At 41.2% G+C, this 13,224-nt stretch overlaps 1 protein-coding gene across 15 annotated transcripts in view; it reads left to right on the top strand.

The window, feature by feature from the left end:
- galnt7 (UDP-N-acetyl-alpha-D-galactosamine: polypeptide N-acetylgalactosaminyltransferase 7) overlaps nucleotides 1-13,224 on the top strand; it is a 141,830-nt gene that overhangs the window by 19,403 nt on the left and 109,203 nt on the right. For all 15 annotated transcript variants that reach the window (XR_015066098.1, XR_015066097.1, XR_015066099.1 and 12 more), the window contains one exon: nucleotides 5,129-5,240. Coding sequence is in view for 8 of the 15 variants with exons in the window: in XM_085912570.1 (XP_085768696.1) it covers nucleotides 5,129-5,240 (112 nt within the window). In the remaining 7 variants the exon portion in view is untranslated. The remainder of the gene's footprint in view (nucleotides 1-5,128; nucleotides 5,241-13,224) is intronic.

A 13,224-nucleotide genomic window follows, 5' to 3' on the forward strand; every position in this document is an offset into this window, starting at 1 on the left:
GTGCGGTGTTGTTGACATTGAGAACGAGGAATTCGATCGATGGATTTTATGATTTGGAGTGACACAGATGGTTTGATAATATTGTTGTAATGTGATAGTTATTTGAAATATACTTTATATATTGTTATATGGGTCTGTGGAATAATTAGAAATGCAAATCACGACAAGTCCGACGGCGCGCGTACCCGGCATTGTTTACATAAAGCACGATCGATTGATTTATTGAATTGGAGTGACACAGATGGTTTTATAAACATGTTATTTATGTAGTAGTCATTAGAATAACTCTGAATGTTACGTCAGGCCCATTCTCAGCTCTTTGTTTGTGTTTATGTCACGTTAGCATACCTATCGTTTAGCCTGTTGTTGCTCGTTCATGTCTGTTCTTGGTGTTGGATTTTGACAAATAAATATGCCCCAAAAGTGCGACTTATACTCCGGTGCGATTTATGGTTTTTTTCCACTTTATTGTGCATTTTATGGCTGGTGCGACTTATACTCCGGAGCGACTTATAGTCCGAAAATTACGGTAATTGAGTTCATATATATATATATATATATATATATATATATATATATATATATATATATATATATATATATACACACACACACACACACACACACACACACACACACACACGCATATATATATATATATATATATATATATATATATATATATATATATATATATATATATATATATACATACACACACACACACACACACACACACAGTCCGGTTTGTTTAACATAAAGTTAACTTTCGTGACAATCATTACGTTAATGTCCATTGTCCTTCTGGTTTATTGAAGCTGTGTTGTACATTCTGATTGGCTGCTCGACCGGCTGTTCAAGTACCTCCTGTGATTTGTCTACCTGTTTTGTTGCACTGGCTCTGACTTTTTGACCGGTCACACCCGGCTACACCTGCTTCCCTTGTCGGCCCTGTTTCGTGAGCCAGAATGTAGATTAACCAGTCAGCACTACTCATATGCACTGCTGCACTTTCTCTGATAAGCACTTCATCGGCCCTGATACAATACTTGGCTGAGGAACCTCTTTTCTACAAGGACACTCTCTCCACAGTAAAATCTAACTATTATGCAGATTTATTCAGGTTAGGTTCTGGAAACTCTCAAGCACTTTTCTCCTTGCTTCACAAAACACTTCGACCACCTGACTCTCTCCATCCCCATTTTTACTTCACCGATTACTGTAATTCAATTATGACTTTTTTTTAAAAACTAAAATTGACAATATCCATCAGTAGTTAGCTCCAAGATCTCAGCCCTCCTAACGCTCCCTGACTTTCAAATGACTCTTTCATCCATTCCCTGACTTCAACCTACCCTCTGCCGGTGAAATAAGCAACCTTGTCTGAAAATCTGAAGAATCCACTTGCCAACTCGATCCTCTCCCTACTCTGATGATCCTCTCCCTACTCAGTAACTTCGACCCCAGAAATCCCAAATTCCTTCCAGGTCTCCCTGTCATTGCCCACGTGAGCATTGAAGTCATCCAGTAGAACGATGGAGTCCCCAGAAGGAGCGCTCTCCAGCACTTCCTCTAAGGACCCCAAAAAGAATGGGTACTCTGAGCTGCTGTATCTCTCTCCCTTCCTACAACGGCTGCATTGTTTAAATACAAAAGTGCACACAAAGAAAATACGAAAAACAGGCACCAAACTGGAAAGCCAAGAGCCGCTGCATCTGTGCGCGCCGCCATCTTGAATCATCAGCTCTATCATTATCATATATCTATCATGTTGTCCATCCATCCATTTTCCGAACCGCTTTGTCCCCACGGGCGTCACGGGTGTGCTGGAGCCTATTCCAGCCGTCATCGGGCATTAGGCGGGGGACACACTGAACCGGTTGCCAGCCAATCGGAGGGCACACAAAGACGAACAACCATCTGCACTCGCACTCATACCTAGGGACAATTTAGAGTCTTCAATCGGCCTACCAATCTTGTTTTTTGGGGGTGTGGGAGTAAACCGGAGAGCCCAGATAAAACCCACGCGGACACGGGGAGAACATGCAAACTCCACACAGGGAGGGCCCGGAGGTGGAATCGAACCCGCACCGCTCCTAACTGTGAGGCGGACGTGCTACCCAGTGCGCCACACCGAGCCGCCTTCTATCATGTTGTTAGTCACCTAGATGTTGAACAGAGGCTGTTATGTACCAAAGTCAAATTCCTTGTTAGCACGCTCAAGCATGGCGAATAAAAACTCTTGAATCTGAATTAGTCTCACCACTTTACTCTTTTGCTTTTCTTCTGCGTCTTTCTTAGGACAAATGTTTTTTCTCTGGTATTGTACTTCATGATTTGAGGCTACTGTGCGCTGTTTCCAACACGCATAATGGCGGGGTCTGAATTTGCGTCTTAATTTAAAGAAATTGTCAAAGGCATTTTCTATTGATATTGATAACGTCAATCGCGATACATGTTGGTATTGATGTATCGCCCAGCCCCAATTAAACATATTTTTTCCCACATTCAGCATATATCAGTATCTATCGCCACATCAACAGTGTGCCACTCATATACGTTTGTATCAAAAATGTTTTTTTGTCATTCTTTAGAGATTCAAATGTATGATTCATTTTTACAGATGCACTACTCATGCAGCATTACACACTCCATTTTATGACTTGACTCCTGACTTGCTTCAACCAAGTAACCTGACTTGCATGACAATCCCCCCCCCCCCCCCACGTGCTTGAGACTTGATGGTTAACGTGACAAGGCAGGCCGGCAAACATGCTTGCGAATTTCACATGAGCATTGAAGGATTGTTACTTTAGCTCTAGGCCAGGGTTTGGCAACCCAAAATGTTCAAAGAGCCATATTGGCCCAAAAAACAACAACAACATACCTGTCTGGAGCCGCAAAAATCTAAAAGCCTTTTATAATGCAACATAGACTGTCAATACATAAGTTGTATGCCTACCATTAAATTATGTAAAGAAAAATAGTGGTATCAATTTGATCATTTCTTCTTGCGGCCCATTAGAGTTCACGTACCTGCATAGCAGAGCTGTCTGTTCGATATCGGTCACGTCACACGACTCATTCATCACAGGCAATTGAGAAAGCTGGAGCTGAATTGATGTCCTTGATCTGCTGATCGGTGATATTGTTTGTGCGGAGAGGCATGTCTTTAATTTTCTGAATGATCTCGGTTTTGTTTTTGAAGTCCGAAAATCGGCACTCTGATATTTTAATGAATTAAACCCGTTATGGACTCGCCATCGGTGAATGGTTTTCTGCGCTTTATTATCTCCCGGGCTGCAACGAAACGTGCAGCGGTAGTAGAGTTTGGAGATGCAATCAACTTATTGAAACAACTTATCGTTCCTCAAATTACACCTTTCCTCTCAGTTCCAACAGGGTGATCTGCAGCAAATTTAGCATGCTTTAGCTGAAAATGTTGCTCCAAAATCCTCTTCTTGTGATTCGACAACTTCTCATTGCAAATCAAACATGCAGGCAATGCTTCAGCATTGGCAATGAAAGCAGAAAAAAAGTTCAGTTTATTCTTTCTTTAAGCCTTTGTTCTCATCAGCAATCTTTCTCTTTTTGCCTTTTGAATTCATGGCCCATCACTCACACACCTGTTTGTTAACAACCAATCTGTGCTGTGTCGCAGGCTATGACGCAATTTTGCTATTTGGCGTCATTCTTAAATTCGGTATTTTCAATATACTGTATTTGCCGTACCAAAAGGTGCACCGGATTACAAGGCGCACCTTCAATGAACGGCCCATTTTAAAACTTTGTGCATATATAAGGCGCACTGGATTGATTATAAGGCGCATAAAACAGAAGCTATACTGCAACAAACTGCGGTTTACTAGGGTTGCGGTATGCATCCACTAGCCAATAACCAATGAACCCTCTGTAAACAATTGGGTTTCTCAAACTATCCTATAAAATGATCACAACTGACTAAAGTTCAATCTAACACCTTGGTACTGCTTACCTATGTTTTCCTTCCATATCGATCCATAAATTTACTCGAAACATTAACAGAGCAGCCTATTTTGACATGAAATCACCTCGTGCGTATAGCAGCTATCACTATAACATTAGCCACCAGCAAACTCCCATGAGCCTCAGCTCACAGACTCCCGTGGGCCTCAGCAAAGTGTAAACAATCGCGTTTCTCAAACGAGCACCTATTAAATGATCGGAACTGGCTAAAGTTCGACCTAACACATTGGTACTGCTTACCTATGTTTCCCTTCCATATCGATCCGTAAATTTATTCGAAACATTAACGAAGGAGCCTATTTTGAAATGAAATAGCCTCACGGGTACAACAGCTATTCAGTGACGCCCCCTGACCACGGTTGCCGTAATGCTGGTAAGCGATGTGACCTTGTAATTTACTAGTCGTACTAAAACGTACTGAAATTTTTGGTAGAGCACTGTGTACAACCAGTATGAATCAACAAATTCCTCAATTGATCCATATGTAAGGCTTTTGAGAAAATTTTAGGTTTTCATGTGCGCCTTATAGTCCGGAAAATACGGGATTTACAACTACATACATTTTTAAATCATAAGAATTCTTGTGTCATGATAACCATCTAAAAACCAAATTAAAAAAACAACACAAAAAAAAAGTATTTTTCCATTTTCACGCATTTTTGCAAAAACTCCAGGGAAGCGCTAGGGGCGTGCTAAAGAGCCGCATGCGGCCCCCGGAGCCGCGCGTTGCCGACCCCTGCCCTAGGCACATGTATGGTCATCTTCAAGTGGCAAAATGTGTTATTAAATGTGTTAATTCTTCATGAAAAATAATTCTTTTTGAATCAATTAATTGACAAAATGTTAACTTTTTTTACTGCATAAAATAACTAAGTTTAGTATCCCTGGTATCATGTGGCCAGGGTGATGAGTTACCTTTATCTGGATTTTTCAGCTGCCCAATTTAACTTGATTAGTTACAATAATGATTAAAAAAAATGGTTTAAATGATTTGTCTCATTCTCATGTTTTTATATCACAAAAACTTTTTGAACAGAGGTATGTGTATTTACTGATGCTGTTTTGTGTAGATTTGAGTATTAATCAAAAGCCTAATTATGATTTTCATATCTACCTATTACAGGATGATGCATTGCTGCCCCAAGGAGAACCAGTATATAATTTTAAGCCTGTAATACCCTGGCCACATGTGGAAGGTATTGAAGTTGACCTCAACTCAACCATATTGAAGCATGGTGAGATAGTATCAATTTATCAATTCTGTTGATATTGTATGCTTGCTTTCAAACATATCCCTGTCTATCACCGATGCCAAAGTTTGGTTCGCATTGCTGGTAGAAAATCTGATTCATTTCCAGTAAGAGTTGGCCAAGGCCGGTTTGAAGCTGTTTGGATAGAAATCAGTACATCCAAATCTCAGACCAAGGTCCTCAGTTGGAAATGAAAAAAGTGAAATTTTAGAAAAAAACGTGCCAAACAAATTGGAAATTTGGAACAAAATAAAAACTACAGGTTAATAACCCTCACTTCTATTCAGGGTATTTAAAGTGGCCACTTGCATACTTTCAACCTGAATCCAGACTCTCATTGGAAGCTATAGGAAGCGTTTAGAGGCTGTTATTTCTACAAAAGGAGGATCTATTAAATATTGATGTCATTTTTCTGTGGGGGTGCCCAAATTTATGCACCTACCTGCTTTTGTTTCAGTAATGATTGCACACTTTCTGCAAATCCTATAAACTTCATTTCACTTTTCAAATATCATTGTGTTTGTCTGCTATATGATATATTTAACTGAAATTGATTATCCAAACAACCAATGATTTATAAAGGAAAATCTTGAAAAAAAGATTCGGGGTCCCCAAACTTTTGCATACAGTTGTGTATGTATATATGTATGTGTGTGTGCGTGCGTGCGTGTATATGTATGCTGGAGCCTATCCCAGGTGTCATCGGGCAGTAGGTGGTAGGTGAACCTGTTAACAGCCAATCGCAGGGCACACAGAGACGAAAAATCATCCACACTCACACCTTTGGACAATTTGGGGTACTCAATCGGCCCACCAAACATGTTTTGAGGATGTGGGAGGAAACTGGAGTACCTGTAGAAAACCCACGCATGCACGGGGAGAACATGCAAACTCCACACAGGGAAGCCCGGAGTTGGGATTGAACTCACACCCCATCCTAGTATAGCATGCTTAGTATATAGTATATATACCGTATTGGCCCGAATATAAGACAACCCCCTCTTTTTCAAGACTCAAGTTTTTGAACACCAAATTTAATTGTTATGCAGAAAATAATTACAGTACATCTGAAACAAATTATTATAACAATATATTTGAGAGAAAAAGCATGTTATTTTGCCTCATTCAAATCATGCAAAAACTGTCTATTACATCTTAATATCTGAACATTTAAAATGTAGTCTTGAAACGAATCTGAATAAGGAAAAACGTTGCAATAAAATAATGCAAAATGGTTTAAACTTGAGAGTAGCTGAGATCTGTCATGTCAGAACATTACTCCTTACAAACATCCTCTGCCCCACTGTTCTCAGTGTCACTGTCCTCACTCCTATCCTCTGGCTCTGCTGGCTTTCTTCTTCGTGACAGGGGTTCACTTTGGCCTGGGGAGTTCAGCATTTGCTTAAAAGATATCTGGCGCATCTCGCGTTGTGAATGGATGTAATGTCTAAACCCCAAATGTAAGACTACCCCCACTTTTTCAGTCTTATTTCAATGCAAAAAACACTGTCTTATATTCAGGCCAATACATTATTATGTGTGTATAGTTAGTACCGTATTTTCCGGACTATAAGGCGCACCTTCAATGAACGGCCCATTTTAAAACTTTGTCCATATATAAGGCGCACCGGATTATAAGGCGCATAAAATAGAAGCTATACTGCACTGTTGAGGTATGCATCCACTAGCCAATAACCAATGAGCCCTCTGTAAACAATCGCGTTTCTCAAACTATCCTATAAAATGATCAGAACTGACTAAAGTTCGATCTAACACCTTGGTACTGCTTACCTATGTTTCCCTTCCATATCGATCCGTAAATTTACTCAAAACATTAACAGAGCAGCCTATTTTGACACGAAATAGCCTCGTGTGTATAGCAGCTATCACTATAGCATTAGTCACCCGCAAACTCCCACGAGCCTCAGCTCCCAGACTCCCGTGAGCCTCAGCAAAGTGTAAACAATCGCCTTTATCAAAAAAGCACCTATAAAATGATCGCAACTGACTAAAGTTCGATCCAACACATTGGTACTGCTTACCTATGTTTCCCTTCCATATCGATCCGTAAATGTACTCAAAACATTAACGGAGCAGCCTATTTTGAAATGAAATTGCCTCACGGGTACAACAACTAATTCAGTGATGCCCCCTGACCACGATTGGTAGGTTAATAGAAGAACCTTGAAGTCACATCTTAAATGGACCGGGAGCCAGTGTAAGTTGGCTAATATTGGGGTAATGTGATCAAATTCTCTTGCCCATGAGAGCAGCCTTGAAGCAGCATTTTGTACTAACTGTAGACTTTTGATGCTGGACCAGAGAACCAGAGAATAATGCATTACAGTAGTCCAGGAGCGACGTGATAAACGCATGTATAATAGTGTCCGCATCACCGGTCGAGAGGTCAAGATTTGGTCGCTTAAGTAGCGGTTTAATGATAGTGTTTTTAAAGGCTGTTGGCACTATCCCAGAGGAGACAGACATATTAATTATATTTAAGACGGATGGTCCTAAAATTTGAAATCATTCTTTAAATAGTTTGGCTGGAAGTGGGTCGAGGAAACATGTTGTTTGTTTAGCCACACTAACCAATTGTGTAAGCCTTTCAAGGGATATGCTTTTCAAATTTGAGAGGGTTATTGCATGATTGTCAGCGCCGGTAATTGGCGGTCTCGACTGAGCGATTGGAACGGTCATCTTGATCTCATCCCTAATGGATTCAATCTTTCGAGCGAAAAATTTCATGAACTCGTCAGCTGAGTGAAAGGAGCTATCAGGGATCGGCTGGCGTAGTGTTAGGTTTGCCACTGTATCAAATAGGTATTTAGGATTGTTTTTATTGAGATTACTGAGTTGCGAAAAATAATGAGTTTTTGCTAAGTTAAGGACATTTTTATATTTCAGGAGTCTGTCACGCTATGCCTGACGGAAAACCACAAGTTTGGTGAAACGCCATTTGCGGTCATGCTTTCTACATAATTGCTTAAGCGTACGTGTTTCATCTGTGAACCACAGAGTAGGCAATCTACGGCGAGTTTTCAGACGTAGCAGCGCCACAGATTCGATGGCATTTAACAATGTTGCATTGAATTCATTTGTAAGATTATCAATAACGCCGATATATGCGGGAAATATGGCAGTTGCCGGCGACAGTAACTCCGATAGCGCAGTTGCAGTCATGGAGTTAATATTACAGCTGCTATAATTCTGATTGCTCTCTTGTCTTTGACAAAGAACTAAAATTTCAAATTTTATTAAGTAATAATCAGACAAAACAGTAGTGTAAGGCAGTACTGTTATATTTGAGGTTGCCAGTCCTCGGGATAATACCAGATCTAAGGGTCTGATTTCTTCATCCAACCAGTTGTCTTCTCCATGGGCGGCCGACACCTCCTCGACGGTGATCAAATAACTTTGAAGCACGTTGAATGCCGCTTACTTGTGGAACAATGCAACTAAACCCTTGCTAAGTTTATCTTCTTAGTAAACTAACACAACACATAATAATAATGAATATCTAGTCCTACCTAAACATTTCAACACATATTAAGTAAATGTAAGGTAACTGGTATACAGTTCCTTAAACGAACATTGAGTAAATATGGGATAACTTATTTGCGACTACTCCAAAATGTATATAACATTTAACAAAGAAAAACAGTTCCGATCAACTACAATCTATGAATCAAGGCTACAGTTAACTAAAAGGAATGAAGTCCCTTTAAACTGAACAAAGAACATCTCGCCTATGCAAAGAAGCTCTGCTCATTGTTAGTGAAGGCCTCTTACAAAACAAACACAAAAGTAACATAAGGACAGGAAGGATACATAAGGCTGACGGGGCTCAAAAGATATTTCCTGAACTGAATAGGTAGTACTTAGTTCAAAAGAGAGTCGTAAACTCGTAAAAGATTAGGCCTCCTAGTCTGGCAGGCCAAGGTTTCCCGAGATTATTCCAACAGTAAAAATTGCACTAAAATTCACGCCACGCAAAGAATCAGAAGTGATTTAAGGACTTTTAGCGAGTGATATTTATGACAAACTGGTTAGCGCATCTGCTTCACAGTTAGAAGAGTGCTGGTTCGAGTCCACCTCCGGCTCATCCGATGTGGAGTTTGCATGGTCTCCCCATGCCTGCGTGGATTTTGTCCGGGTCCTCCGTTTTATGTTCAAGCAAGAACGATTTTGACTGTGTGCACTGTTTTTTTTCCTGAATTTAAGAAATAAAAGGCAGCTTGCAAATGCAGCAATGCCTTGCCACTTTGCGTTTCACCTTTTACAAATGTGCTGCTTCGCGGGTTTATAAGTGACGGCAGAATGGCGTTTAAATACACATTGATAGCGCAAGTGCGGGAAGCGCAGCACTCAGCCTGTCACGCACAAGGCAGGAAAACCATGTGCAACGTGGACTGTTTATTTAGGGAATGCAAAGAGGGAGGCTAGAATGCCAGCAGAGCAGGTACACAGCTGATCAGGCAAGCAGGAATTGGGTGGTAGGCGTGCGTGTGTCAAGACAACCACCCAGGCGTACCGCTACACAGTCGATCAGGCAAACGGGAACCAGGTTAGCAGGCGTGCATGTGTCAAAGCAGACGAAATAGCGAGGATCAACCGGCAAATGGCACCTATATACAACCCCTAATCAGCGGGTAACACAGGACAGGTGGTGGCGATCAGTCCCGACTAGCACTTCCAGTTCCGTATTGGCGATGCGCACCCCCAAGGTCGAGCGCGAATGGCGCGTCAGCTGGCCAGCAGGGCAAGAGCGGAGACGTCACAAAGCCGCGCACGAAGGAAAAATACACCGCCGTGCAGAAAGAGTTGCGGCAGCGGCAATGAGCATTCAGAGCTAGGGATGGGAATCTTGAGGCACCTCAGGATTCAATCACGATTACGATTCAGAGGCTACGATTTGATTATTGATGCATTTATAATTTATGTATATGATGCACTTTTTCCACGTCTCTTTTTGTCTCACTGAATGAGCATTCATCAGTTGCAGTTAAAAACACACTGCATTTATAATAAGAAACAAAGAGTTGGATTAATTTCCATTATATTTTATTAACCTTTATGGAAATATCCATTGTAATGGAAATGCATGAACATTTGAACTCTAGTGTACAGCTCAAGGTGCTTTTTGTGTTTCATGTATTACAAATAAAACAAAAGTGCTCTCAGGCGTAAATGAGCGACTACTTCAGTACCAACAGCTCAAAACAGTAAATGAAAAACTCAAGTCTCATTTCAAGTCTCATATCAGCAGCTTAACAGTACCGTATTGTTCGGACTAAAAATCGCTCCGGAATGTCGGTCGCATTAGCCATAAAATGCACAATAACGTGAAAAAAAACCATATATAAGTCGCTGCGGAGTATAGGTCACATTTTGGAGGAAATGTTGGAGACATATGACAAAAAAAACTAGATATTATATACCGTAATTTTCGTACTATAAGTCGCTCCGGAGTATAAGTCGCACCAGTCATAAAATGCACAATAAAGTGAAAAAAAACATATATAAATCGCACCAGAGTATAAGTCACACTTTTGGGGCATATTTATTTGTCAAACTCCGACACCAAGAACAGTCATGAACGAGCAACAACAGGCTAAACGATAGGTATGCTAACATTAGATAAACACAAACGAAGAGCTGAGAACGGGCCTGACGTAACATTCAGTTCATTATTGTTTATTGCCTGACGTATATTCAGTTTATTCAGTTGTTAGAATAGTTATTCTAACAACTATTACATAACACATTTATAAAAACCATCTGTGTTAGAGATGTTCCGACTCTAACTTATTGAGCAAGAACCACACAAGAGACAGTATGCCCTTTGAACACTTGCACGTGGAGAATTTGTTCGTCATTGTAGATACAACAATGTCCGAACAAATTCTGCAAGTGGAGAATTTGTTCGTTGCTGTAGACACAGCAATGTCCGAACAAAGTCTGCCGTTGCATTCATGCAAGACAGTATTTATTGAGAGAAGAAGGGTGGGGGTGACAATTTACATGTGTGGTGGCCAAGGTGGGGGTGAAACACCTGGCCTCTGATCACATCATAGCGGGGGATGTTTTACGATGTTGAGTAGACAGAACAACTTTGATTGCGTCTTCTACAATTGGTCAATCAGTGCAAAGGATCTTAGCACTTTGTTAAGACAGGACAATCTTAGGTTAATTATTACTGATTACATTCCAACATAATATGATCAACCTAATCTATTCAACCCTAACATATCCCTCCTGTTTATCATATGATGTTGTCAGGAAAAACAAAAACAAAACAAAAAAAACCAACAAAAACACAGAAACAGCGTATCATTGCACCCATCACTTGCGAAGCATTTTCGATGGCCAAATCATTAAGTGTCTGTAAGACATGTACGGCTAAACAGCCTCATTGTAATCTACGTAGATCAATTTTAGTGTGTGAGTGAAAAACTTGCGGCAAGATGTTATAATGCAGGAAAAGTCTCACACGGTCCCTCTGCCTTAGGCGACCAGAATGTTACCAATAACAACAGTCAAGACAAAAATTGCTCGTGATTGTTCAGCCGTCGGGGGCTTGGCACGCCCACTGTTGGAGGGTGAGCACAATTCTCACCCCCTCTGCAGCACTGCTTCGTCGGGGGAGAACCTGGAAGTGTCTGCCGTGTGGTTGTCGTCTTCAGTGGCCAGGGTAGACTACCTGGCCACCAAGGGGGAAGAGGATTATTCTGCCTCTATTTGAATTGGGGGCGGGGACGCTGTCGATGGTGGATCTGCTTCCTTGCTGGAACCGTCGTGTTGCAGTCATCAAGTCCAGAACCATCCCCAGACAGGATCATGAGAGTCAAAGGTCACAACAGTCCTGCGTCGACGTGCAGAAGAGTTGCGTGCTGTCGTCAGCTGATGATGTTGTATCCTGTAGGTGTGGTCTGTCACCCACACTGGTGCACACACTTGTCCAGTTGGCGGGCAGCATCGGACAACCACTTGAAAGGGCTCTCTCATCCTGACACTTAGCAGTGACATCCAAAGCTCCCATCCAGTGTCCTCCTGGAGAGCAGTCGTCGTTGATGCATTTGTGGGTCTTGTTTCCTTGGATGTAACATGTATAGTTCACTTCAGCTGGTCTCTCTGTGTAGGCCACTTGCGGCAACGTTCGTCCTTTAACAGTTGCGTTGACATTAATCCAAAAGAGTTTGATCACAGGTTCTTTTCTGTGAGTCCAATAAAATCCATGTGCATGATTTGGAATGGGTAAGATGGTTTTGGAAATGAGCCTCTCTTAGGTCTCATGTTTCCTTGTGGATTATGTTTTACACAAACAGGACATGCTTTACAAAAAAAAATTAAGTAAGCATCTGAACCAAAGGTAGTGAATTGACCATGAATTGACCTCATCCCTCCTGTCGACACATGGCAAGGCCCATGTGTCGCAATTGCTGCTGCCTTAAAAAGTGTTTAGAAGCGTGTGTGGGTCAAGCACATTAGGTGCAGATTCGCCAATCAATTTTATTGGTCCCTTTGGACCGGAAAAACAGGAGTCTTGCAAGGCCTCAATGCAGGATTAAATTTACCCTTCAACAAAATTACTAGCCTGTGTATTACCGTTGGTTTTTGCTAGTCCTGTTTTTTTTTGTTTGTTTTTTTTTAATTTATACTACCATTCACACTCTCAATCACACAACTTTCATGCAAACAGCTCGGAAAAACAGACCAAAAAAAGAATCTATGCCCTTCTTCAATTAAGAAAAAGAAGCTCTGTTTTTTTTTTCTTAGCCTGTTCCTTCCCCTGGGGCGAGAACCCCAGCTGTTTCTTAGCTCGGACAAACCAAAGCCGTATCTCATAGCTCGGATAAACCAAACCGTAAACTTCATAGCTCGGACAAACCAAAGCCGTATCTCATAGCTCGGACAAACCAAAGCCGTATCTCATAGCTCGGACAAACCAAAGCCGTATCTCATAGCT

This window comes from Syngnathus leptorhynchus, chromosome 5 (genome assembly GCF_054491065.1).
Source record: "Syngnathus leptorhynchus isolate UIUO chromosome 5, UIUO_Slep, whole genome shotgun sequence".
Classification (NCBI taxonomy): Eukaryota; Metazoa; Chordata; class Actinopteri; order Syngnathiformes; family Syngnathidae; genus Syngnathus; species Syngnathus leptorhynchus.